At 52.5% G+C, this 23,666-nt stretch overlaps 9 protein-coding genes across 9 annotated transcripts; 4 read left to right on the top strand and 5 right to left on the bottom strand.

Annotated features, from left to right (window-relative positions):
- Positions 1-438: 438 nt before the first annotated feature.
- K489DRAFT_366717 (MgPP2AregA, protein phosphatase 2A regulatory alpha sub-unit) lies at positions 439-2,729 on the bottom strand (the record flags this gene model as incomplete). The annotated part of the gene is made up of 6 exons (XM_033602802.1): positions 439-828; positions 912-1,495; positions 1,572-2,178; positions 2,243-2,394; positions 2,463-2,568; positions 2,667-2,729. The coding sequence occupies 6 exons, from the start codon at positions 2,727-2,729 to the stop codon at positions 439-441; spliced, it is 1,902 nt and encodes a 633-aa protein (XP_033464623.1).
- A 701-nt stretch (positions 2,730-3,430) lies between these two features.
- K489DRAFT_349086 (phenylalanine--tRNA ligase subunit beta) lies at positions 3,431-5,698 on the top strand (the record flags this gene model as incomplete). Its single annotated transcript, XM_033602392.1, has 3 exons — positions 3,431-5,362; positions 5,469-5,500; positions 5,564-5,698. The coding sequence occupies exons 1-3, from the start codon at positions 3,688-3,690 to the stop codon at positions 5,696-5,698; spliced, it is 1,842 nt and encodes a 613-aa protein (XP_033464624.1). The 5' UTR covers positions 3,431-3,687.
- Positions 5,699-5,823: 125 nt separating this feature from the next.
- Positions 5,824-7,926, bottom strand: K489DRAFT_386127 (uncharacterized protein; the record flags this gene model as incomplete). Its single annotated transcript, XM_033606197.1, has 4 exons — positions 5,824-5,885; positions 5,992-6,267; positions 6,322-6,794; positions 7,913-7,926. The coding sequence occupies 4 exons, from the start codon at positions 7,924-7,926 to the stop codon at positions 5,824-5,826; spliced, it is 825 nt and encodes a 274-aa protein (XP_033464625.1).
- A 1,570-nt stretch (positions 7,927-9,496) lies between these two features.
- On the top strand, positions 9,497-11,448 carry K489DRAFT_311265 (alpha/beta-hydrolase; the record flags this gene model as incomplete). The annotated part of the gene is made up of 4 exons (XM_033600769.1): positions 9,497-10,129; positions 10,194-10,320; positions 10,385-10,820; positions 11,001-11,448. 4 exons carry the CDS (start codon positions 9,497-9,499, stop codon positions 11,446-11,448), a joined length of 1,644 nt encoding a protein of 547 aa, XP_033464626.1.
- Positions 11,449-11,851: 403 nt separating this feature from the next.
- Positions 11,852-13,747, bottom strand: K489DRAFT_311313 (major facilitator superfamily protein; the record flags this gene model as incomplete). The annotated part of the gene is made up of 4 exons (XM_033600772.1): positions 11,852-12,366; positions 12,436-13,293; positions 13,366-13,447; positions 13,499-13,747. 4 exons carry the CDS (start codon positions 13,745-13,747, stop codon positions 11,852-11,854), a joined length of 1,704 nt encoding a protein of 567 aa, XP_033464627.1.
- A 424-nt stretch (positions 13,748-14,171) lies between these two features.
- K489DRAFT_21621 (uncharacterized protein) lies at positions 14,172-15,319 on the top strand. Its single transcript, XM_033599698.1, has one exon. It carries the CDS (start codon positions 14,525-14,527, stop codon positions 15,227-15,229), a length of 705 nt encoding a protein of 234 aa, XP_033464628.1. The 5' UTR covers positions 14,172-14,524; the 3' UTR covers positions 15,230-15,319.
- On the top strand, positions 15,040-16,421 carry K489DRAFT_21616 (uncharacterized protein). The gene is made up of 3 exons (XM_033599697.1): positions 15,040-15,154; positions 15,226-15,360; positions 15,411-16,421. Exons 2-3 carry the CDS (start codon positions 15,352-15,354, stop codon positions 16,260-16,262), a joined length of 861 nt encoding a protein of 286 aa, XP_033464629.1. The 5' UTR covers positions 15,040-15,154; positions 15,226-15,351; the 3' UTR covers positions 16,263-16,421.
- A 158-nt stretch (positions 16,422-16,579) lies between these two features.
- Positions 16,580-17,815, bottom strand: K489DRAFT_309549 (lipase; the record flags this gene model as incomplete). Its single annotated transcript, XM_033600641.1, has 1 exon — positions 16,580-17,815. One exon carries the CDS (start codon positions 17,813-17,815, stop codon positions 16,580-16,582), a length of 1,236 nt encoding a protein of 411 aa, XP_033464630.1.
- Positions 17,816-18,964: 1,149 nt separating this feature from the next.
- Positions 18,965-23,478, bottom strand: K489DRAFT_406270 (uncharacterized protein; the record flags this gene model as incomplete). The annotated part of the gene is made up of 4 exons (XM_033607232.1): positions 18,965-19,744; positions 19,815-21,459; positions 21,513-22,413; positions 22,473-23,478. The coding sequence occupies 4 exons, from the start codon at positions 23,476-23,478 to the stop codon at positions 18,965-18,967; spliced, it is 4,332 nt and encodes a 1,443-aa protein (XP_033464631.1).
- Positions 23,479-23,666: the final 188 nt, after the last annotated feature.

The following is a 23,666-nucleotide window of genomic DNA, read 5'->3' on the forward strand; positions in this document are numbered from 1 at the left end:
GGTAGACGCGCCTCTTGTGTAGTGGGGCGCTCGCGTGTATTTTAGGGTTGACATTCTCCGCGATTGGGAGGGTGGGGCTCGCCGGAGACATTCGTCATTGTTGAACGAGATCGTCATGTGTATACACAATTTCCAGAGCTCCTGATTGCCCATTGAAGTTGGAATGTCGCATTCTATAGCCGCCCCATGTTAAGCTAGTACGCTGTAGAGGGAATACTGTAGACGATGCTCCAATATGAAACGCGCCCGGGATCAAGGGTCGTAGTTCACCCAAGTAGAATCGTCCAGTACAATCCGACCAATGCCGCCCTGTCCTATGCAAATTCACGAGATAAGCCGTGCGTCAGAAGTGGGTTGTCGCTTTGATCTAATATGTACGAAAACCGATGTAGAACGAGACATATAATTAATGGTTCAATCCTCATTGAATAGCATCATTTAGGTCTCCATCTCATCCGACCCTGCTCCACGACCAGCCTCATCACTCCAGCTCTTTGCTGCCACGGTAGCAAAGTATCGAACATCGACATCATCATCCTGCATTAACTTTTCTAGCGGAGGGAGAACCTCCTCACGGATGAGACGAGCGCCTTGCTCTGATGGCTGACTTGCTGCAGTGCTATCACCAGCAGCGGCTTGTTGCTTTTCTAATTCGACGAGGGTCAGACCTGGTTGATCGGCAGGCAGACGTTTGAAGATATCAATGAGGACGCCGTACGATTTGGCGACGTTGAAGCGGATGTTGGGAATGGGGTCGGAAACGAGTTGGTGTAGGATGGGGAGGACCGCCTTAGCGAGAACGGGAAGCGACAGCGCCGGTGAAAGTATCTGTGTGGAACAACGTCAGAATATTTTTACCACAAGATATAGCTCGTGTTTTTGTAAACGATCGAAATCGCTCGCAGACTTACCGAGACAGCAAAGCATGTGGTCATGCGGTATAAGTAATTGGGGTGCTCCGCCATTGCGGCGACTTTAGGCACGATCGCCTCAGATGCCCAGTCTACGCCAAAGACCTCAGTCAACTTTTTGAGATTCAGTGTTGAGGCTTCACGGATCGAGAAGACAGTGTCGCCGAGCCAAGCCATACACAGGCTGGCAAGCTTCTCGTCGAAGAATTGTACACCGAGCTGCGAAGCGAGCAGAGGCACGTATTGGATGATGGCGAGGCGGACACGCCATTGTTTGTCTGAGGCTAGCTCGACGATAGCCGGTAGAAGTGACTGCGAGAGCAGCTCGATACCGATGACTGTGTTGACCTGCTCAAGCTTGGAGATGATGTTGAGACGAACGTCCGGGAAGTCGTCCTTCAACATCTGCAATAGCATGGGTAGTAGGTGCTCAGTGGTCTCTGCTTTGCCGAGAATGGGAGCAAGTCCACTGATTTGGTTGCCGAATGCTGCGCGTACATGCTGCGAGCTGTCGGAGCATAAATCTTCGATCGCAGGCAAAATATCGCGCAACAAAACTTGTCGATCGATGAGCTGGCAGAAGCCTGTGTAATAGGTCGGCCTGTCAGCGTGCCTTCGATGTACGTCGCAATCCCATGCTACTACGCAGGTTGCACTCACCAGGAATTTGACCAGCAATAGCGCTTCGAACTTCGGCCTCGCCGTCCTTGAGCAGAGCAACGAAATTTGGTACTAGGTCCCTTGCAATTACTTCGTCATCCACAGCTTTGGCAATCTTTTCGAAGCGGTCCGCTGCCATGTATCGTACTCGCCAGCTTTTGTCCGTGATGAGCTCTCGCAGAGTGGTAAGGAGGACGCCGCTCTGAGTTTGTTGTTCTTTGGGAACTGCCTCGGCAATGGCGATAAGAATCTCGACAGTCAAGAGGCGGACACTGTCCTGGTCATCGTGTGCTAAAGATTGGAACATGCTCATCATGTCATCGACGACGATCGCGGCAGGCATGCTTTTGACGAATTTGGCCAGATTGTTGGCGGCTTGTCTCCGCACCATAGGAGTGTCATCTTTGACCAAGAGCTCGAACTGTCGTCGCAGACCTTCTTGCGATTGTGGGGTGGCTTGTTTGTATGGCGTGTTGTATAAGCCGGTGGCAGAGATCTTTGATGTGAACCAATCGGCTTTCGAGAGACGAATGGTGAGAGGAATAAAATATGTCTCGACCTGTTGTTGTGACAATTGCTCGCAAATTTTGTTCAAAGATTCAACAGCCTAGGCATCTGTCAGATTCCATGCAGGATAAGACGTGATATAAGAGGACCAATCGTCAACCCACCTTGTCGCGAACGAGCGGCTCTTCAATACCGGCCAAATTCTCAAGGGGCGACAGGAGCACGTGCCCGTGCTCTGGACCTCCGACGTATTCGACGAAATTGCCCAGTTCATCTCCGAGAGCAGTCAGCACCTCGTCCTCGTCTTCCACTGACTCTGTGTGGCTGTCAGTATCCTTCCACCTGTTCCAAATCATATCGCACAAGCAAATTGCCAGCACCCACCATCGAGAAAGGGTATGAGCTCATCCCGAGTCCGTTCGGGACCTAGTGCGAGTGCAATGGTGGACAGCCGGCGGATGGCATTCAGTCGTAAGAGGACATCGTCGTGCTGGAGATATTTCAGTTGGTATGGTCACAATGAACGGAGATTGTCCAGGCATATCCGTCTCCAGGTTTGAAAGAAAGCGCCAGCTGAACCAGACCCACCTTGAGCTCATCGATCAGCACCGCAATAGGATACAGCTCATCATTCTGTCCCTGATCTTCCATATTTGCTGGTCTTGTCGGATGTATTTATGGTCAAGGAGGGAGTGGCCTGGCGGGAGGCCTTCACATGCAAATGGTATGGCTTGGCGTCAGGACAAGTTGGGCGCAACGGTTTGAGACGAGCTTTTCCAGGCGGTGAAGGCGGACAGTTTAGCTGGTTTATGTTGGTGTCGATGGGAGCGACAAGAGCGTGAAGACTTTCTGGGAATCTTTGTTGTGTATTTTAGCTGTTGCCGGTGAAGCAAGTTGATATGACACAAGTACAAGTCGCGGCGCGGCGGGTAGGCAGGGTGGTGGTGGTGGTGGTGGTGGTGGTGTTGTGCGGCGGGAAAGGTTCGTCAGGGCAATTCAATGTGATGGAACCTGAGGCACACTTGTGGGCACCGACAGGCGATCTTCGAGGACGACAATACTGAAGTCACCGCAACCAGCAGTGACTTACAACGATATGTCTCAAGATTTGGAGACTGCCGTGTCGCCTTGTAAATGCGTGTATAGATTATAGGAAATGCATGGCAAACATTCATGTTGTTGCCAGTGACGACGGAACAATTTCTGTGGATGATCGATGTGGTATTCCGTCTTTGTCTACGGCAGCAAATGCGTGAGAGTTTTGACTGGTGCGCTGTGTGGCTCTCCGGAGTGGCATTGACTGCTCATCCAGCGAAAAGTGGCCGGCAAATTGATGAAGCACAGCGGGGCACAATCATCGCTCGCGCGGGCAACTTTTTGGTGCATGACTCAAGCGCATTTCAACTCGCTCTGGTCGAAATCTACAAGATTGACATTGGAGCATCCTGCATATAATACACCTGCTATACCTGGTCTCTGATACAAGAAACGACACGAATACACATTCAAATTATTGTACTCATTCGCCTCATCGCGGGACTCGACAACGACTGACCCGAGAGAGGGAACTTTCAGCATTTTCCGAGTTTGAGAGCAGCACATCGTCACCATGCCGACCATTGCGGTAGACAAGGCGGATCTTTATAAAGCACTCGGAAGAGAGTACACCAAAGATGAATTCGACGAATTATGCTTCGAGTTCGGCATCGAGTTAGACGAGGATACCTCCGACCAGAAACGACCAATCGTCAACGGTGTAGAAGAACGACCTCAACTAAAGATCGAAATTCCGGCCAACAGATATGACATGCTGTGCTTCGAAGGCATCGCCATGAATTTGAATGTGTTCTTGGGAAGAGAGAAGATGCCAAATTATAGGCTGGCAGCGCCACTAGGTGGTGAGCTCCTCAGCGTGACAGTACAGAAAGAGACAGAACAGGTTAGGCCGTACTTCTCTGCTGCCATTCTACGGAATATCAAATTCACCAAGGACCGATATGAGTCTTTCATTGCTCTGCAAGATAAGCTGCATCAGAACTTGGCACGACAAAGGACACTGGTGGCCATTGGTACCCATGATTTAGACACATTATCAGGGCCCTTCACATATGAGGCACTCCCTCCGGACCAGATCGAATTTGCGCCACTCAATCAGACAAAATCGATGAAGGCGCCAGAGATGATGGAGTTCTTTGAGAAGGACAAGCACCTTTCGCGCTACCTTCACATTATTCGCGACAAGCCTGTGTACCCAATCATTTACGATGCGAACAGGACTGTGCTAAGCATGCCGCCAATCATCAATAGCAATCACTCGAAGATTACGCTCGACACGACTAATGTATTTATTGACATCACGGCTACCGACAAGACGAAGTTGGAGATTGTCAACCATACAATTATCGCCATGTTCTCGGCCTATTGCGCAGAGCCCTTCACCATCGAGCCAGTCAACATCATTTCACCCCACAACCAGCAGTCTCGCCAGACCCCGGACGTGACGCCTCGTGCAACCACAGCCTCAGCATCCTTCATCAACTCGGTGTGCGGACTGAATGAATCACGAGAATCGCTCTGCGCCCTACTGGAGAAGATGTGTCATACCGCCAAGCCCTCCACGACCGATCCTGATGCGCTCGATGTCGCTGTACCAATTACCCGCGCCGATATCTTGCATCAAGCCGATCTGATGGAAGACGCAGCCATTGCCTATGGATTCAACAACCTCCCTCGAACTTTCCCGGCCACTTCTGCTAGCGTGGCGGCAGCTTTACCCATCAACAAACTCGCCGATATTGTCCGACACGAAGCCGCCATGGCAGGGTGGAGCGAGGTAATGCCTCTCATTTTGTGCAGCCACGACGAGAACTACGGGTGGCTCAACCACAAAGATGATGGACGTGCCATTCGTCTAGCAAACCCCAAGACCGCCGAATACCAAATTGTCCGCACAAGCCTGGTCCCGGGCCTTCTCAAGACCGTCCGTGAGAACCGCAAGCATGCAGTGCCCATGCGAGTCTTCGAGGTCGCTGATATTGCGTTCAAAGACGAAACCCTCGAGCGCAAGAGCCGCAACCGTCGACATTTCGGCGCGGCTTGGTACGGCAAGTCCTCAGGCTTCGAACAGGTTCACGGTCTGCTTGATCGGATAATGTTGATGCTTCGGGTCAAGTTTGTGGATCCCACGGCATGGTCGAAATCATTCCTGCCACAACAATCTGCAGAGGCAGCAAAGAAGGGACAAAAGACGCCCGCACTAACGTACTACATCGAGGAAGTTGATGGTGAGTCTTAAATCCGCCCATGAAGCTTTCCCGGCACGTGAATATCGCGAAAATCAAGGAAATCGACCTTCTCCTGACTAATCACTAACTTTGATATCATTCATAGACCCAACTTATCTCGCCGGCCACGCTGCCGCTGTCTACTTCCGCGACGTCACCGCTCTGCTCAAGTCCAGCCAAGGTAGCGAGCTCACCGAAGAGGAAAGCTCCAAGGTTCGAAAGACCGAGGCCGTTCGCATCGGAACTTTTGGCATCTTACATCCGACTGTGCTCAAGAACTTCGAGCTGCCGTTCCCGACATCGACGCTTGAGCTCGACCTGGAAGTTTTCCTATAGTTTGATGCTGCATTTTGGATGAGAGGAAAGGGATCATGGAGGAAGCGGTCGATAGAAAAGATCAATGAAGAAGAACGCCAGAGAGCAGATTTGATTCGTATGAATCGATCCAGCATTTCTGAACACTAGGGCACCTCAGTTTCAGTGGTTGGGACCGCTTGTTCGAGTGCCAGCGATGTGGTAGGCCCTTCCATGCCCCGAAAATCATCAACATGATCACAATTCTTCTTTGTCATTCTCGTTTGTGCCCACGCCATACACGTTCCCTCCCCCTTCATCGGCATCATCCTCACCTTCCTCCGGCGCCCGATGCCCTGCCTGATACCAACTCCAAATATTCAATCCAATTTTCTGTCCTTTCGTCACCGGCAGTCCCGCATGCAGCGTCTCCTTGTGCCCGCGACCCGCTGCATCGAAGTTCTGCCAGAAAACGGCGTTGCCGGCCATAGGAAGGAACGTCACGCCATCGTTCGAATCCGAAGCAGAGGCTGAAGATGACGAGGACGAAGACGAAGCGGGACAAGAGATGAAATCGCACCACTCTCGCCTCTCCTGCGATGCCTCCTCGCCTTCCACCAAAGACGGAGAGGGATGTCGTAACCTGGGGAAATGCGTCCCTCCACCCTCCAATTTCTCCTCGCCCGCTTCTCCCTCGTCTCGACCACCAGATAAATACACCATGAAGCTACTCGCCCGTCTCGCCTTCGGACTGGCGGCGCCCCAGTCATAATGCAATTTATAATGCCCCGAGACGTTGTATCTCTGTGTCCAGAGCCGCTCGATGAAGGTATCCTGCGGCCAGCCTTGGAGCGCGAGGGCGCGGGCTTCGATGCAACGGACGGTGTTGCTGCGTGGCAAGAGGGACTTCTCGGAGAGTCGGATGGTCGGGTCGTGGGACTCCCGGGACGAGGTGAACAGCGTGGAGGGTTGGTAGGAGGGGTTGCTGAGCTGGACGAGCTCGTGGACTTCGGTGGGACTCAGAAAATCTTCGAGGTAGAGCACTAAGGGACTTGCGGAGAGCACGTGTGTGCGGTAACCGTGCGGTGGACATTGGAGATTCGGGGTTGGATAGACGATGGAGTTGAGTTTCTCGCGACTTTGGCCGCCGGATGCGTCGTGGTGTGTGAGACGATCGTCACTACTGCTGCTGCCGCTGCCGCCGCCACTGCTGGAGCTCATGGATGAAAGTGGAGAGAACGATGAGAGAGAGGAGAGACCTGGTGCACCAAGGAAGATATAGAGGATTGCTGAGAGCAGTAGGATTTCGAGGAGGCCGCGGGTGCGGGTTGGTTGGGGCGAGGGTGAGGTTTGAGGAGGCATTATTCTTTTGCTCTTTTGGCAAGTTCTATTTGTTCAATGCGATGTCTTGGAACGATCTGTTGATGATGGATATCGCCGCTGAAGACTTGCTGTGGGAGTCCCCTTTACAATTTGAGGATCATGTGTCGGGTTATCAAACACTGGAATGTTTCGGAAACGTGATGACTTTAGTGGTGTTTATCTTCAAGGATGGTATCCACATGGGCTTCAAGTCACTTGCATTCCATCCGCGATCACCTCGTTCGTGTGGTATTTGACATGGCAGATTCTCTAAACTGTCGTGGAATTTCTTCGCATTGACCGTATCCCGCTCGAGATTCCTTGTATCATTTGAAGACTGTGTGTTGTTGCATGGTGATGGATTGAAGTGCTGAGGAATGACGCCGGGCCCTGCTCCGTCTATGGATAATGGACCCCTGAAACGCGGTACCACCAAAGCCGTACCTTTCTTTACCTGCCCCAGTGCTGCAATCCATGGATTGTTGCCTTCACGTGTAGAACATCGATTAAGACACCAGTGACAGGATACGACCACACTCAAATTCATCACATGGAACAGTCGTGATCACATCTGTGGAAGGAATGTGGAGTCTTTGGCGCGACGGACATACGGATGTAATATACAATGCAATACTCGCACTTAATTTCATTCATCTGTGCATTGCGGAACGTGCGATTTCGGAGACCAGTCCAGCAGCAAACATGATACCAACGCGTCTGGAAAACGGAAACCCACGGTGTTCTTAACCATCAGATTCTCCCATCTGAACCCATGCCGCACGGAAACTGCGCGATGCTGAAAAATCGCCTCTGTCTTCGACGACGGCGGAAATTTCGATGAACCGTGCATCGAGCAATCCATGCTCTCTCTCCATGGCTGAAGTCTTATAGGACTTCATGTGCGGCATGTATCATATTCGTTGATGAGCAGCTTGCGACAGACGTTTGATGGTGCTGCCCTGCCGTGCTGTCGACTGATGTACATCAATTTGGCGATTATCGCACCACCGTACATGTAGACATTGGGCTGCGACGGCGAGCCCGTCGGGCGGCGGAACAACTCTTCTCCCGCTGTGACGATGATGACAGCAGGCTTCGGAGGACAAAAACGATAACGCTATGCAGAATGTGAAACAGATGGCTCAGATTCGAAGTGCTTGGTCACCAAGTGATCATGGAAAGTCTAAAGCTCGTACTGCACGCTCGCCTGCTTTCGGCAAAGTCAAATGCTGGGCGGATAGATGTCTACGGTGTCTTTGTACCATGTCGGGTTTGATGTCATCCTACACGTCCGCATCATCATACATCCGATTACTAGAGTGATTTTGAAGTGTTGGTGATCGTGTGGTCGCGTATATCGCAACAGCCTCGATCGAGTCCATGCGAATTTATCAAGTGGACGGCGTTGATGATGTGTGCACTGTTGGGGATGCCATTGCAGTTTGAAATGTTATTTTACAGCCCAGCCTCGGCGCGACCAATCACTGGGAGAGTTGTTCGATGTTCTCACCACGAATCCGCGGTGATAATGAAAATCCACTGGTAATGTCGTCCGGCATTCAAGAGTGCATTCAACTGTTGACCGTGCGGTGGCTCAAGAAGTTCAGAGCCGACATGATTACTGATGCCGAATATGGCGACTGTCGAGATTCGGAATCTTCCGTGCCCATGGGCTGTGCTCGAAGCAAAAGCACCTGCATGCTTTTGGTGTGGTGTAATAATGATTCATTCATAATATAATGAAAGAAGGGATGACGGCTACAGCTCATTTACACACCTAGGTAATTAATAATGTACTTGTCGTTGAGCGTGTCCGGCTGCCGGCCGCTCCACACTCCGGCGACTCGGCAGCCATGCATTGCGCGTTCCGAGCACGGAGGTCGAGCCCTCGTACCGCACGCGTCGTAGATGAACTTCGACGGATTCATCTTCCTCGTGGAACGCTAGCAAACTAAAATGATCGACCGCGAAACGCCGATGATCGCCGCTGAGGCTGATGAGGCTTCTCATGACTGGCCAGATCGCACCCGGAGGAATGTAGCGACGAATCTCCGTCAACACGTATTGCCTTCAACCCGGCAGCGACAAAGCTGGCATTCGAAACCTTCCTTCGAATGCCTCTGGCGAAAGTTTACTCCATCCTCGTATGACGCTCGCGCGAAACTTAAAGATCTTTTGCCATACGACAGCTGTAGCCGCTTGAAGCAATGCTGGTAAACGTCTTCCGATTCTCAAACATTTTGGTGGGCGGGTACGAGATACGCAAGACGATGTGTGACATATGACGGATTGAAGTTCGGCCGACATGGTCGACCCTTGCTCTCATTGTTCGCATTTGGTGTACAAAAATGTACTTCATCAGACCAAGGGGCGAGTGCAGCAGCAACTATATAGGTAGGAGAGTGACTGCATGATGGACTCGTCTTCGATATTTCATTACCTCGACGGCGCCTGTTCCAATCGACACACAACGTCAAGATGATCTCAAAACTTGTGCTGTGTGCATTGCTCTCTGTGCGTGTCGCCGCTGCACCTGCATCTGCTCCTGTAGCTGCTGCGGCCAATCCGACCATCATAATACCTGCTGGCGTTGTGGTCGGCACCGTCGCCCGAGTGTCTTCGCAGCCGTCCAACACCAACATAGCCAACGCCTACCTGGGCATCCCATTTGCCAGTCCACCAGTCCGATTCGCTCCACCAAGTCCTCCCCGGCCGTTCCAGACCCTCCAGGCGCAGAATCTTATGCCAGCTTGTCTCCAGCAAGGAGCTCCCAAAGGCGGCAGCGAGCTCATCTCGAATGCTTTCTACGATGTCCTATTGGACAATCCTTCAGTCGATTCTGAAGATTGCTTGTACCTGAATGTCTACGCACCACGGAAAGCTAGTCTGACAAACCTCAAGGCGGTCTTGTTTTGGATCCATGGTGGTAACCTTGATACCGGAGGTTCATCGCAGACCATATACGATGGCTCGAGCTTGGCTGTGAATGAAGATGTTGTGGTGGTAACAATCAACTACCGCCTGAACATCTTCGGTTTCTCAAATTCGCCAGAAATACCTCTCAACCAGCAGAACTCGGGATTTTTGGACCAGCGCTTTGCACTGCAATGGGTAGGTTGGGATCGAATGTCACACGACTGATGATTCAACCACTTACAGACCTCGTGTTTTCCAGGTTCACGACAACATCAAATCCTTCGGGGGCGATCCTCAGCGAGTGACTATCGCCGGCGAGTCGGCTGGAGGCTTTTCCGTCAAACAATTAATCGCACAACCTCCCTCGCCTCTGCCCTTTCGTGCGGGTAAGTCACCCAAGCCAGTGGAAGAGCTTCAATGCATTTTCTGACAGCATCCGCTCGGATATAGCCATCATCGAAAGTCACGGCAAGATGTCTCTCGGTAACCCGGCCGACAATCTCGCCAAAGTGATTGACCACTTTAACTGCTCCAGCGCTCCATCCCATGTCGCCTGCTTGCGCAAGGTGTCCGGTCGAGACATCCAGTCCTACATCATCGACGCAGGACTCTTCTTCGGACCAGTCAAGGATACGACCAACGTAGATCATGATTCGCTCCCCAGTATCCAGTCTGGTCGCGCCGCGGATGTGCCAATAATCATTGGTACCAACGCTCAGGAGCTCAGCTTATCTTCCGCCTTGTCCGACCTGCAGGCCAATGTGCTCGCCAATGTGACCCTCGGTGTCTTTGATTTATTTGGTTTGGACATTTCCGCCGTCCTTAAACCGCTAGAGGTTCTGTATGACCAAAAGCACAGTATCTGGCCTTTGCAGATTTTTGATCGGTAAGCCGACATCATTCCATCGCATCACTACTCAAAGGATTATCGCGTCGAAGCGGAGAACGCTCCCCAATCATCCTCCTACCTTATGAGTTCTCCTCTCTCTGCCCGTCTCCCCTACAAGAACCATTTTATAAGACATCCTCCTCATCCTCCAATTCTAACCTCTCAATCTTCCTCCAGAATCCTTACCGACCTGATTTTCACCTGCCCCACCCACCTCCTATCCTCCGCCTTTGCCAAGTCTAAGACCCGCCAACAGCCCATCTGGCGCTATTTCTACGAAGGCGACTTCCCCAACGCCCGCCTCTTCCCCCACGCCGGCGCCTACCACACCTCGGAAATCCCCATGGTCTTCGGCACCTATCCGCTCCAAAACGCCCTCGGTCCCGTCACGCCCACTCAGATCGCAATGAGCGCCGCCATGCAGCAGATCTGGGGCGACTTCGTCAAGAATCCTGCCGCGGGTCCCGGCTGGCCACAGGTGGGAAGCTCGTTCTTTGGGATCGAACTCGGCGTGCTGGGCGGGCAGAAGCGGTTGGATGGGATGACGGTCGAGCCCATGATCCATGCTGATCTGGGATGCCCGATTTTGGAACCACTCATCCTTGCGGGACAGTTGGCGTACTGAATAATGATTTAATGGGATGACGTTCCGGCGGAGCACGGCTCGAGAAGAAATCTTCTATAAAGGGTAATTAAGAAGCCTGCACGCGAGCGATATGACTGCGATCGAGGAATACACGGGCGTTGTGCGAAAATAGACTTTTGCTGGAATTCGAACTTGCTATTTATACTAACTGGGATAGCGACATTTAGAACACATAGGTATAGATATAGTATTGTCAGGACGGGATAAGTGGCGGAATGCTCTTTCGGGATATGTAGCCATAATAGAAACATATCTGGTTTTGGAAGCTTTTCAGAAAGCAAGATGAGGTCATCACCATACGAAGAGAATTCCCGGAATCAGTCGCAAGTCTTGTTCCAGCTGATTTGGTTTTGGCTCTTGCTCTGAATCTTCTCTGGTGAATCTATCGCTGCTCCTCCTCTTTCTTGACGCTCTTCCACTCGATCGAAAGACTTCCAATGATAGTCAGAGCTGACATCACCGCAGCAATGCGGAAGACTCCCGTCAAAGCAGCGTTGTAAGCGATAAGAACAGATCCGACGTTTTGGGGCGAGGCGATGGAGCGAAGCTCGCTCGCACCGGCATTGAGAAGTCGAGCAATGTCAATGCCACCATTAGGAAATGCGCCATGAAGATTCCTAGCTAGCTCGTTCTGCAACACGGCCTGACCAATCGCGATGAAAATGGCGCCACTCAGGGTCATTGAAAGGACTACAATGGAAGCACCGGCGGGAACGTCTTTCTGCGGGAGCACAGCTTGGATCGCAACTTGGGGGAGCTGCTGGCCCATGCCGATGCCTAGCCCGGTCAAAGCTTGATATCCGATACAGTGGGAGCTTGGTGTATCGACAGTCCAAGTTGTCCTCAAGCCTGCTCCGATGGGGCACAAGACGGATGCGCAGATCATGAAAGGTGCATCTACGGATTGAAGCCATCAGCATTTCTTGACCATCGCATTGGAAAGTCAAGCGTGGGACGAAAACCTACAATATCCAGATTTCGTCACGAGAAATCCAACTAGATTAGCCATCATCACAACGCCCAGAACGAAAGGAAGGAGTCCGATGCCGGAAGATGCAGCGTCCGATCCGCGGATAGCCTGAAGCCAGAAGGGGATGTAGTATGTTAGGAGAAAGAAGACCCCACCGTTGCAAAAGGCATTCCATACTGCGGCCGCAACGCTACGCTGCGTAATCACATGCATTGGAAGTGTCGCTTCTACGCCCTTGGAACGTTCGAACGAGATGAAGGCGATGATGAGAATCCCGAACATAACGAGGAGTCCGATGATGCGTCCGTCATTCCAAGTATATGTCGAACCACCCCATTGCAGTGCCAGAAGCAAGGAGACGATCGCGGGAATGTGTATCGCGAGGCCGATGAGGTCAAGCTTCTTCAACTTGTCCAGAAACGAGACATCTGCGATCGAGGGACGTGTCAAAGATGGCAGGAATAAACACAAAACTCCGATAGTGAAACCCCCGAAGGGTAGGTTGACATAGAAGCACCACCGCCATGTCAAATTGGTAGTGAAAATCCCTCCAAGGACGGGCCCGAGAACTGCAGCGACGGCAAAGACTATTGCAATGGTCGATATGCACACAGGTCGAATGCGGAGCGGAAATATATGGCCAATGATAACGTAAGTGCCGGAAGTGATCCCTGCGCAACCGACTCCTGCGATGGCCCGGCCTGCAATCAGCACGTTGCTGGTCGGTGCAACAGCACAGATCAAAGAGCCAAGCTCGAAAATGGAGATCGCGATGAGCAATGTTTTCTTGGCATCAAAGGTTGAGTAAATCCGGCCGAATAAGAGTTGAAATGCGGAAGTTGTGAGTAGGTAGCCTTTCGACGATCGTCAGCTGCTGCGGCGATCCTTTCTCCCAAAGAGTCGCGTAATGAGACGGGTGGACTCACTGCTACCGCACCAACCAGCAGCATCAACACTCTTGAACTCTCCCACGATGGCGGGAACGGCATTGGAAACGATCGTTTGATCCTTTATATTCGTGAGCAACACATCGGCAATGGTCAAGAGTAAATGACGAACGAGAGAGTACAGGAAGACTGCAAACCATAAAGCAACGCCAACGACTGCAAGTCTTGGCCAAGAGAGGCTTTCATTTTCATCTTCGGATGTCGTTGATGCAGTACCAGATGCAGAAATGTGTTCTGCATGCGATCTGCTGAGGACATCGCTTGCCCCGCCAGGTTTCTCAACTGTACTGTGCGAAGTATATGGTTGTCTCTGTTTGGCCACGCTGCAACGAGCGATGGAAGATTTTTTGGCGGAAACCATTTGAATTAGATGTGAGAGCGCTTGTGAGCATTCGCTACGTATCGAAGCAGTTGTCATCCTTGATGCCTACGGGCTCCGCACACGCAGGTGTACCTTTATATTCATGACATGGGCCGTGAGGACAGTCTTCGTCCTGGAAGTCAACACCGCCGAAGCTGCATTTGGCAACGTACAACCCACCATGACGACTGGTTCAGCACCGCGTTGCTTTCCTAAAGTATGATCTGGAATCGTTGATCACGACGGGAAAGCAAGTGTCAACACGATGTTGTGGTAAGACAATGCCTCGCGTTGCCTTCCAAACAGGGTGTAGCGCCTCAATTAGCGCACTTGTGCCGGAGCTTGCCCCGATACAGCTTCATCAACGGCGATCATGTACTGCACTGTCAGCACTTGTCTGGTGATGGAAGCAACAATGCTGCGGCGCAAGATCAAATATCCAAGGCGACGTGCCCCTCGGGCTGCTGATTCACTCTGTCGTATCATGAACTAGTGTCAAGGTAACAGGGTAGCCGGCCGGCTACCCCAGTGCTTTCTGCTACTCGCGTGCAATTCTCGCATTGTCGCAGCTATGTACACACAGTCGTTGCGATCCAAGTCGTCGCTCCCCTGACACCATGTCTACTGACAACAGTAGAATCGGTCTGCCATCTGTTCCGCGATCTAAAGGCTGCACAACATGTGTGACTCGAAAAATACGATGTGGTGAGTGCAGGATCAGCTCAGCATGATCCAATTGCCTTATTACTTGATGAGAATTGATGAATTGTTCTTTTTATGACAGATGGCGTGAGACCGATCTGTCAGAATTGTGAGCGAAGTAGTCGAGTCTGCGAAGGATACCGCCGGGCGCAAGTCGTCTTCCTCAACGAAGGTTGGCGGGCATTGGGCGTGGCAGCGACGCGGAAAGATAGGCCTCGACAGCCCACAGGCGATTTGAAGGCCAGATCCATGTGCACGCCATCGAAGCGAAACAAAGAATCGTTTGAGAGCCCTGGAAATAGCTCGACATCTCCGACTCCGTCGAGTTTGCGACAGTCTCAAGTACATATCGCATTCTTCCTGTCATCTTTCGACGATCAACCTTTTCAGTCATTGAGTTCCATAGGCGGGTTAATCAAGCACTATCTATCTAGTGGGTCGCTGGATCGCTCTAAGCCATTCGAGAACGACGATTCGCCTGACACGCCGGTCCGTCTGGCTATTGACGCTCTTGCTCTGGGACACTTTGGCGCAGCACGTTCCGACCAGGCTTCCACTCGCAGAAGCTTTCAACAATACGGACTGGCCTTGCGATCGATGTCATTACGTCTGCAGAACATGAGCGCTAGTGATCGGACTTCTGATGTATCAGAGGAGCATTGGCAGCATTTGGCATTCTTCAGTCTGGTGATGACTTTCTGGGAGGTGAGATATTATCCATTCGCGGGTCTAGTGTCTGTCATGAAACGTGGGCTGAGTAATCATGCTTGGGATAGATGAAGATGGCCCCCAGCTCGCGTACCTGGGAAACACATATCAAGTCTTTGGCATCGATCATCAAACAGCGCGGACCAAATCATGTATTTTCAGAAAGTAATCGACAGCTGCTCGCATGATCGCGAATGCTGCTTGTTCGTCAATTCCACTTCGGCCATATCTACAATCGCTGATGATCATCTAGATGCTTTACTCTCTCTCGGCGACAAGGTCAGAGAACTTGCAAGACTATGCACATGTAAGTTCAGCTTGGCTGGCCGAGATTCGATCAGCGCTCCGTCGGTCCGAGAATCCCTGTCACGACGAGGACTATGAGTTGTATCAGTCGTTGGATCTCCTCATGGTAGATTTCAGCAGAATAACGTCGATTGCATCGACTTTCGACGTTCTGCGCGCAGACAGCGAAAAATCAGGTGAGCAACGGAAGCTCTTGTCAGATTTATCATCCAAGATCGAGTCAACACTTTCGCGGAACGAAGCATGCTTGGCTAGCTGGAACACCAAGATGCACCAAACTAGATTGTCTCCATGGCGGTCGAACCCATCGCACCGTCTGCGCATGGAAATCTCCGACGATGATGAGATCCACTGCCTTCACGAAGTTCTTGTCTTCGACAACATGCTCGTCTACCACGCAATCACAATCTACTGGACGATGGTAATCTCGCTACATACCCTAGCCATCAATCTGCTCCACCGCACAGCCCAATCCCATCAACAAAAGAAAATCTATCTTCATTCTGATCATTCCCATATCATATCAAATCATCGCAGACGTCTCATGACCTACGCTCACGCCGTCATCCGCACAATCCCCTACGCGACCGACGCAGCAAATAGCGCCGCTGCTCCCTTTGCCTTGACCACGGCCTTCAGGCTGACTCTCCAAGTCCTGGATCGAGAAATTGCATTCCGGACAACGGGAGACGCAGGGGAAGGAAACGATAGCGCTGCAGTGTTGCAAGAATGCCAGAAGCTGCGAGCTCTTGCATTGCGGTATCTCGAATGGACAATGCGGGAGGAAATCCCGATCTGAAGGAAGAAAAGGGTGGGAAATGTGCAAAATGGGTTCAATCAATCATGTGCGGGACGACATCGAACCATGCCGGTGTGGCTCGCCTGGTCTTTAATAGGAGGGGCCGAATTGGATTCCTTCGCTCGGATATGTAGCAGCAAACGACAGATACGACGCACTTGCCACATCCGTGGCTTTTCTATATCCTGGTAAAAAAGGACCAGCAAACGAACCAAAAATTCCGACTTTCTACAACGGAGCCAGCAAACATCCCACCGAGTTCACTGCAGGCAGGCTTCTCACTGCATGCCAAAAGGAACAGAGGTCTAGCCGAAGCCTCAAGCTGAACTCCACGGCTGTCCACACGTAATCTTCGACAACTTCCCCTCGAGCGCGGCAAAAGCGAATTTCAATGCCCGGTTTATTCCATTCACGCCAGCCTCGGGATGAGTCCCACTGAGCACTTCAAACGCAATCTGCGCCCCTTTCCCACACTGTTCGTTGACATACTGCTGAGCGGGCGCGAAAGGCACGACCTCATCGTTCCGGCCGTGGTACTGATAACGCGGGAATTTCGGCGCGGGGACGGCCAATTCCGAAGAGGTCGCGAGCAGAGATTCGTTATCAAAGACGGTCGAGAAGACGGTACCGTTCGCCAGGATGTCCTCCGTGAACATGCCGAGGTAGTCTTTGCTCACGCCGTCCTGCGCCCGGTTGTTGATGCAGTAGCCCGGCGTGCGGAAGAGCGTGGCGTTGGCCCGGCCGAGATCGTTGTATTTCGAAGTGAAGTAGCTGTTCACGGAAGGGTAGGCGTTGGCCAGGCCGAAGAGTCCGGCCCCCGCGAGCCAGGCGCCGAAGCCTTTGTTGAGGGAGTTGAAGGTCGTGCGGAGGTCGACGGGCGCGCCGCCGTAGCTGGCGCCGGTGATGTTGAGTTGGGGTGCATAGGTGGCGGCGAGGGAGGATGCCCAGATGGTGATGTGGGCGCCGCCGCTGTAGCCGTAGAGCGCGGTCGGAGTGCAGCGGGGGAGGTTGAATGCTTTGATCGTGGCCCGGATGCCGTCTAGGCAGGCTCGACCTTCGGTACGCCCGGCGAGCCAGCCGGACTTGGAACCCAGAGCATCCGGGACCACGACGTAGTAGCCTTGCCTGAGGGCATTCCCGACGACGGCGGAGCCTTCCAACTTCACGGTGTCGGCATTCGTAGATGCCGAACCGTTGACCAATGCCCAACTCGGAGCACAATCCAGGTTCGCCGAGTCCTCCGCTGTCTGATAAGAAAGGATCTTTGCGGGAAGTTTGGCATTGACGGGCACGAAAACCGTCGCGACGGTTCCGTCGGCGACATCGCCTGTGGAGCTGGTTCGGTAGAAGATCTGATAGGCTTGTTTGAGCGGGTTTCCGGCGTTGGTGGTGAGAGTCAAGCTTGTGTTCACAGGGCGAATCCGGTTGCCCACGGCAGTGCCGACGGGATATGCAGCAATGTCCGAAGGTACCTTGTAGAAAGAATCAAACGATGGCGATTTGGCCTGGGCGAGGACCACCATGGGTGCTGCCAGAGCCAAGAACAACTTCATAATGAACGGCATGTCGCAAGCGTGGTGCGACGTCCAGACTACGACGATGAAAAGTCGACGTTGAGACGAAAATAAATTCTCCACTCAGGAAGTTATGTAAGGAATTTCCTCCTCACTCATCATATGATAGTATCATGGACCAAAGGATATAAGTTGTTCACCTGCAGTATTTATTGGACACCACGGCCCTCAATACACTGTTCCCCCGTAGATCAACCGTTGGTTTAGCCGAAACCGTTGCGTGAACTATTGAATGACTCATCATGAGACGTCGTGAAGCTTGGGCGCCCCTTTCCGACATGCCGTCGGATCTAACCGACCACCCTAATACTAAAATCGTGTGTTGGACAGCAGCTCAAAGGAGATGACTTCTCTCCTACACATACACGTACCTGGGTTTGAGCATTCTATTTCCTATGGGACGCGAGCGAGTAGCCTCACGCCTACCCGGACGAATATGAACAACAAGGACAGAATTGAATTTACTTTCAAATTTCAAAAGCATCTAAAGATTCTCTATGTGAGACAGTAATCGACCATTATGATTCCCCCGTTACCAAGGAGAGTACACAAAACAAGCCTAAGCCCAAAGCATCATGGCACACATATACGTGCCTCCAGGGCTGGGTCTGAGCAATCTATCCCTTTAGAACGTAAGGTAGTGACCTTATAGGTGGGCCGCAGCACACGTGGCCCCCGGCTAGTCGGCGGCCTCTTCAAAATCGGCGGTGCAGCATGATGTGAATATAAATAGTCATGTTTATAACGGCAGCTGGGACAGCCAGAATCCTGCGATGACGTTCTACATGAGGCTGCCGGGATGTAGAGCTTCCCTTGGCTGAGAATCTTAAATCCGGGCTGGAGTCGTCGATGGATACAAATGGGGATCTCGTATGGCGACTTCGTGTTTCTGTATCGAGGGGACGGCACAACGAGGACTTGCTTTACCACCGGATTCCTATTCGCGAAATATCGCTCCTCCTGCTGCACGTTAGGCAGGCTACGAGATGAGGCGCTTTCGAGGTGCCGTGGATATGCTCCTGCTGGTGACGCCGCGATCTTGGTTCTTACGTGCTTGACCAAAGGGGATTACATTCCAAATCGAACGATGGCTACCGTCCGCTCCGCAGGTGTCATCCTGGAAGCGTACTAGGGACCTGTTGCGCTTGGATCGGCGGGCTCGTCCCTGGAAGCGACCGGATCAAGTGGTACGACCTCGTTATGGGATTCATCTGAATTGCCGTCTCCATCACTCTCAGAAGCATGCTCGTTGTCATTCTCATGTTCAGATTCGTGGGGACTTTCGTAAGAAGAGAGATATGGGAGCAGGCGCTCGTCCAACTTATCCTTCATGGAACGTATGCGACCATAAGAGGCCATGAATTGCCAGTCACTCATTGACAGGGGCCGCTCGATGGAGCGTTCAAAGCACCCGATGGCCTCTAGGGTAGTCAGTGCTCCGTGTTTCCGGAGTAGAGCAGCCACGCTGCAGTCCTTGATCGCCTCCCAGGATTGGAAGTCCACATGGATAGTCTCAGGATCTCCATCCGGTCCCGCCCACGCCGATTGCATGGCATGGCCTCGATCGGAGCACCATCCACTGCCGAGCAAACAAGGGGAGCACAATGTGTGCGGCGCGGGCGGGCACGCGTGGCAAGCAAAGGCGAGTTCCCGGTCGGGAATGTTTCGCTGGCAGGCTGTACAGATGCAGTCGGGGTGACGAGGACGCACATCGCCTTGAACGTAGGCCGCGGTCGTCCTGATTCGAGCGTTTTGCAACAGACTTACCCGCATGTGCTCGTGGTGGCTGCCACTGTGCACGACCAGCTCTAGTGGCGTCTGTCCTGTATCGGAGATGGCATTGACGTCGGCTCCAAAGTCCAGAAGCTTCTCGGCGACGTCGAAATGTCCTGCGTTCGCTCCCCAGTGCTGTGAGATGTCAGTATTCCGTTCTTACATGAGAACGTTCGCTCATAAATGTATATTCTTTGCGACATACCAATGGCGTCCAGCCGTAAACAGTCCGGATGGAAGGATCAGCTCCGACAGAAAGCAGTCTGCTGACGAGAGCGATGTGGCCCCCGGCTGCCGAAATGTAAAGGGACGAGACTCCGTCTTGATGCGCAACATTGATGTTCGTTGCACGACCGACGAGCAGCTTTACCATATCTTCGTGTTCAGGAAATGCGACAATTTCGGTCCAAGCCGTCTGCCCAAACATACTTTTCGCATCGACATCAGCAGAATGATCTAACAGCGTTTCGACCATCGCGTGGTCGTTCCGGCGAGCCGCTCGATGCAGTGCTGTCCGTCCCTCCCCATCTCGACTGTCGACTGGTACTGCAGCAGCAAGCAAAATTTTCAGAATGTCGAGATGGCCACAATCTGCAGCTAGAAGCAGCGCAGTGGCTGCTGCGCTGCTCTTCACCACGCTTGACCCTGTACAAATCCTCCCGACTTTGGTCGCTTCACCGTCCAGCGTGGCGAGGAGGAGGCGTAAGTCTTTGTCTTCTTTCCGAACCCCTGTCAGGAGTCTGGTCCACGGCGCTGTCGATTCGCTGGACATCAGAGTACGACGTGCGAACTCCACGTTACCTTTACCTACGGCCGTGAGCAATATCGTCTGTCCGGTCGCACTGAAAATATCGACTTTGGCACCCGCATGCACAAGGACCTCGGCCACGTCCGGATGTTGCCGGTCCACCGCAACTGCCACCGCAGTCTTGCCGAGAAAATCGACCGTGTTGAGAAGAGTCGTGTCGTCGAGGAAACGTCGGGTGACATCTACCAAGCCCATAGCCGCCGCGATGTGCAGTCTGGTCCAGCCCAGCAGCTTCCACGTGGGTAACGCATTGTTGGGTTCACTCGGATTAGTCCCTTGGTGGGGACGCCATGTACTGATCTCGCAGAAGACCTGACATATGATGGCTGCGCAATCCGGATCATCTATCATCACAGCTATCTTGTGGAAAAGAGCTTCATTGCGCTCGTCTGAAAGGCGCAATTCCGGGTCACTGGTCAAAGCGGCGGCGTTTGTGGCCGTGATGCTCTGGCTTGTCATCCTTCTCTGGTTTTTGAAGCGTCCTGGCAAATTTTGTACAAGATGCTGTCGCACTTGGGGCCCCAAGTTTTTGACCGCAAGCTTAGACATGTCACCGAGGTCGTGATTTTCGATGAAGCCGATCGATGACATAGCCATCACATGCGCTGTATACCGCTCAGCAATGTCATGGTGGGCATCCGGGAAATAGTCCTCCTGCTTTTCGATGAAAAATTTCTTGGCCTGTATGTGAACGAGATCCACCAGCTCAGTCTTGACATGGATCGTCACGAGCCCATCGCATAGAGACGTGATCAGCGACGGGTCCAGTAAATTGGTATGGTCCACTCTGGGGTCGTTCAAATCCAATCCGACCATGTACAGCAGGTGTCTTGGTGCAAATTTGATCTCGCTGAAGCAGACCAATGTCAGGATTCTTTTCGCCCATTGGCGGTTACCGGGAAGCTCCCATTTGTCCCTGAGGCGCCGGAAAATGGTCTGGTAAAGTTCATCCGACTTTGGAAGATCATCCAAGGCATCTTCAACTTCCTGGGGCGTTGAACTCTTCAGCAATTCATCGAGGCACAGTTTCGCTGTCAGGAATCTGGAGAACGTTCAGCATTGGAGCGTGGTGATTTTGTGCATATTTGTACTGACGATTCATCGGTTTTATCCACTATGGCTTCCTGGGCGCGAAGTGCTGCTCCAGGCTTCGAGCGTTCGAGCTCGCGGAGTGCGCCAGCGAAAAGTGTGTTCCTCTGCAGTTCTTGGGCGAAATAAAGTTCAGCGTCTCTGCGATTCGCACGGATGTGGATTCGCGAATGCAATGGGAGTGCAGTCTGAATGGCCTGATTGTAGCGCGAGGTTAGCATACATCGTGCGTTGGGTGGGAGCTCCTTTAGATGGCCGATTAGCTCGTGGCATGCGTCATGGCTTGCCTCATCGAGGCCGTCTATTATGAAGTAGACGTCGTCATAGGCGACCTGACAGATCGATTTGAGGCAGGAAAGCAATTCTGCGTTGCCAGGTGATCGACCTTCCCTCTTGAACTTGGTCACAAGATCCATGGCCGGGGCTGGCATGGTGGGAGTTTGGCTCAGCACGGTTCGAATGAGGGAGCGCAATACCCATGTGACAAGCCTGGCCTTCTGAGGCTCGGAGCTCTTCGCCATGCTGATGTAGGTCCACGCAACGCCGACCCTACAGACTGGAGTGGAATTGGTGGACGTGGCGCGATGTCTCAAGTGCTGTATCACTTGCGACGCCACGGTAGTTTTGCCTACCGCGGGATCACCAGTTGCCCAGAGAAAACATGCGGCATCACTCTTATCCCTCCATTCGCAAAACGTGCGTGATGCTACTTCATGACCATTGAACAGCCACTCTGCTGTAGCTTCATCCAATGGCTGTCGAGAGCGAATATCATCGTGATGATCCTGTGCATCAACTTGGCAGTACCACTCCTGGACCTTCTTCGCAGCCTTTTGTTCCATCCGAAGCGTTTCTAACTCTTGGGTCTTTTCAAAGCCCGACTTAATGTTGCTCACATCTTCCTGGACTACATGTCATAAGTCTACGAAGAATCGCCACGGCTCGGACCAAGATGAATTTACTTACTGCTGGATAAGCTTTCAGCTACTTTCGTCTCCAGCTCGACCTTGTCCGCAGCAATGCGCGAAAGCAGGGCTTTAGCGTACGCTGCTGCGGCCATGGCCGCGAAACCTTGCCAGGCTTTGTTCTTGTGGGTGTCCGAGTAGTCACAGATGCCTCGAATGACGAGACATGGGAAATGATTCATGAGGCCTGCCGACTCCATCTCAAAACAAAGCACGCCTTCCCGCTCTGCCAGTCTGTCGCGGATCACCGCGTCTTTCATCAACTGGTTGGCCGAAGCGATGGTGCCATAATGAAATGCCGGGTCGTCTTCATCCTCAGTCCTCTCCCGACGCCTGACAGTGTGGCTTTCGATCTGGAAGCCTGATTGACAGCACTGATCATCCAGCTGGTGCAGGAAGCTGCTCGTGTAGAGTATGTCGGTCTCGTCTGCTGGACGGCTGTAATGCTTCTTCAAACGAGGTTTGCGTTCGATGATCTCATTGATGGTCGCCTTGATAGGGAGACCGCTCTCCTCTATGTGACTTCTCAAAACAGCAACAGCAGAGCGCAGAAGTGTGGGCGGCTGGTTGAGAAAGCCAGTAGGCGTGAATTCGCGGTTTTGAATCGTCTTGCCGAAATCGTACTGGAACACGCCACCATGTCGTGTCCCACAGGAACTGTCTGGAGAGCCGATCACGACATCACCAAGGCGGATGTCGGATTTCCGGGTGGGCGCTCCACCGGCTATGCCAACCATCAGGCCGATGCGGATGTTTGGAAAGCTACGGACCATATCCCTCACGACAGTCGCAGCGGAAGCGGTTCCATACTCTTGGGCGGGCAGGGTCGCGAGCACGACTTTGTGTTTTCCGATCCGTCCAACCGTGTAGACGTTATTGTCTGTCTTGTCCTGCGCTGGACATTCGTATTCCTCGTCAAGGAATTGACGGGCGGCAGTGAATTCTGGGCGGATAGCGCTGACCCATCCCACCGTATAGGCTTTGCTATCGAACATTTTCGTGCCCATTTTCGAGCGAGGCTGGAATCGGCGGACGAGCGCAGAATGAGGAAAAGATCGTGAGATACATAGAATGGGAGGTTAGCTGACGGCGCAGTACCTCGAAAAGCGTTGGAACGACCAGCGAATCAAGCTGAGGTCTACCCCTGCCGTGAAGGACATTTGCTACATGTGGAGGGGCGGCCTCCCCAGCCCTG

The sequence above is a fragment of the Dissoconium aciculare genome (genome assembly GCF_010015565.1).
Source record: "Dissoconium aciculare CBS 342.82 unplaced genomic scaffold K489scaffold_1, whole genome shotgun sequence".
Classification (NCBI taxonomy): domain Eukaryota; kingdom Fungi; phylum Ascomycota; class Dothideomycetes; order Mycosphaerellales; family Dissoconiaceae; genus Dissoconium; species Dissoconium aciculare.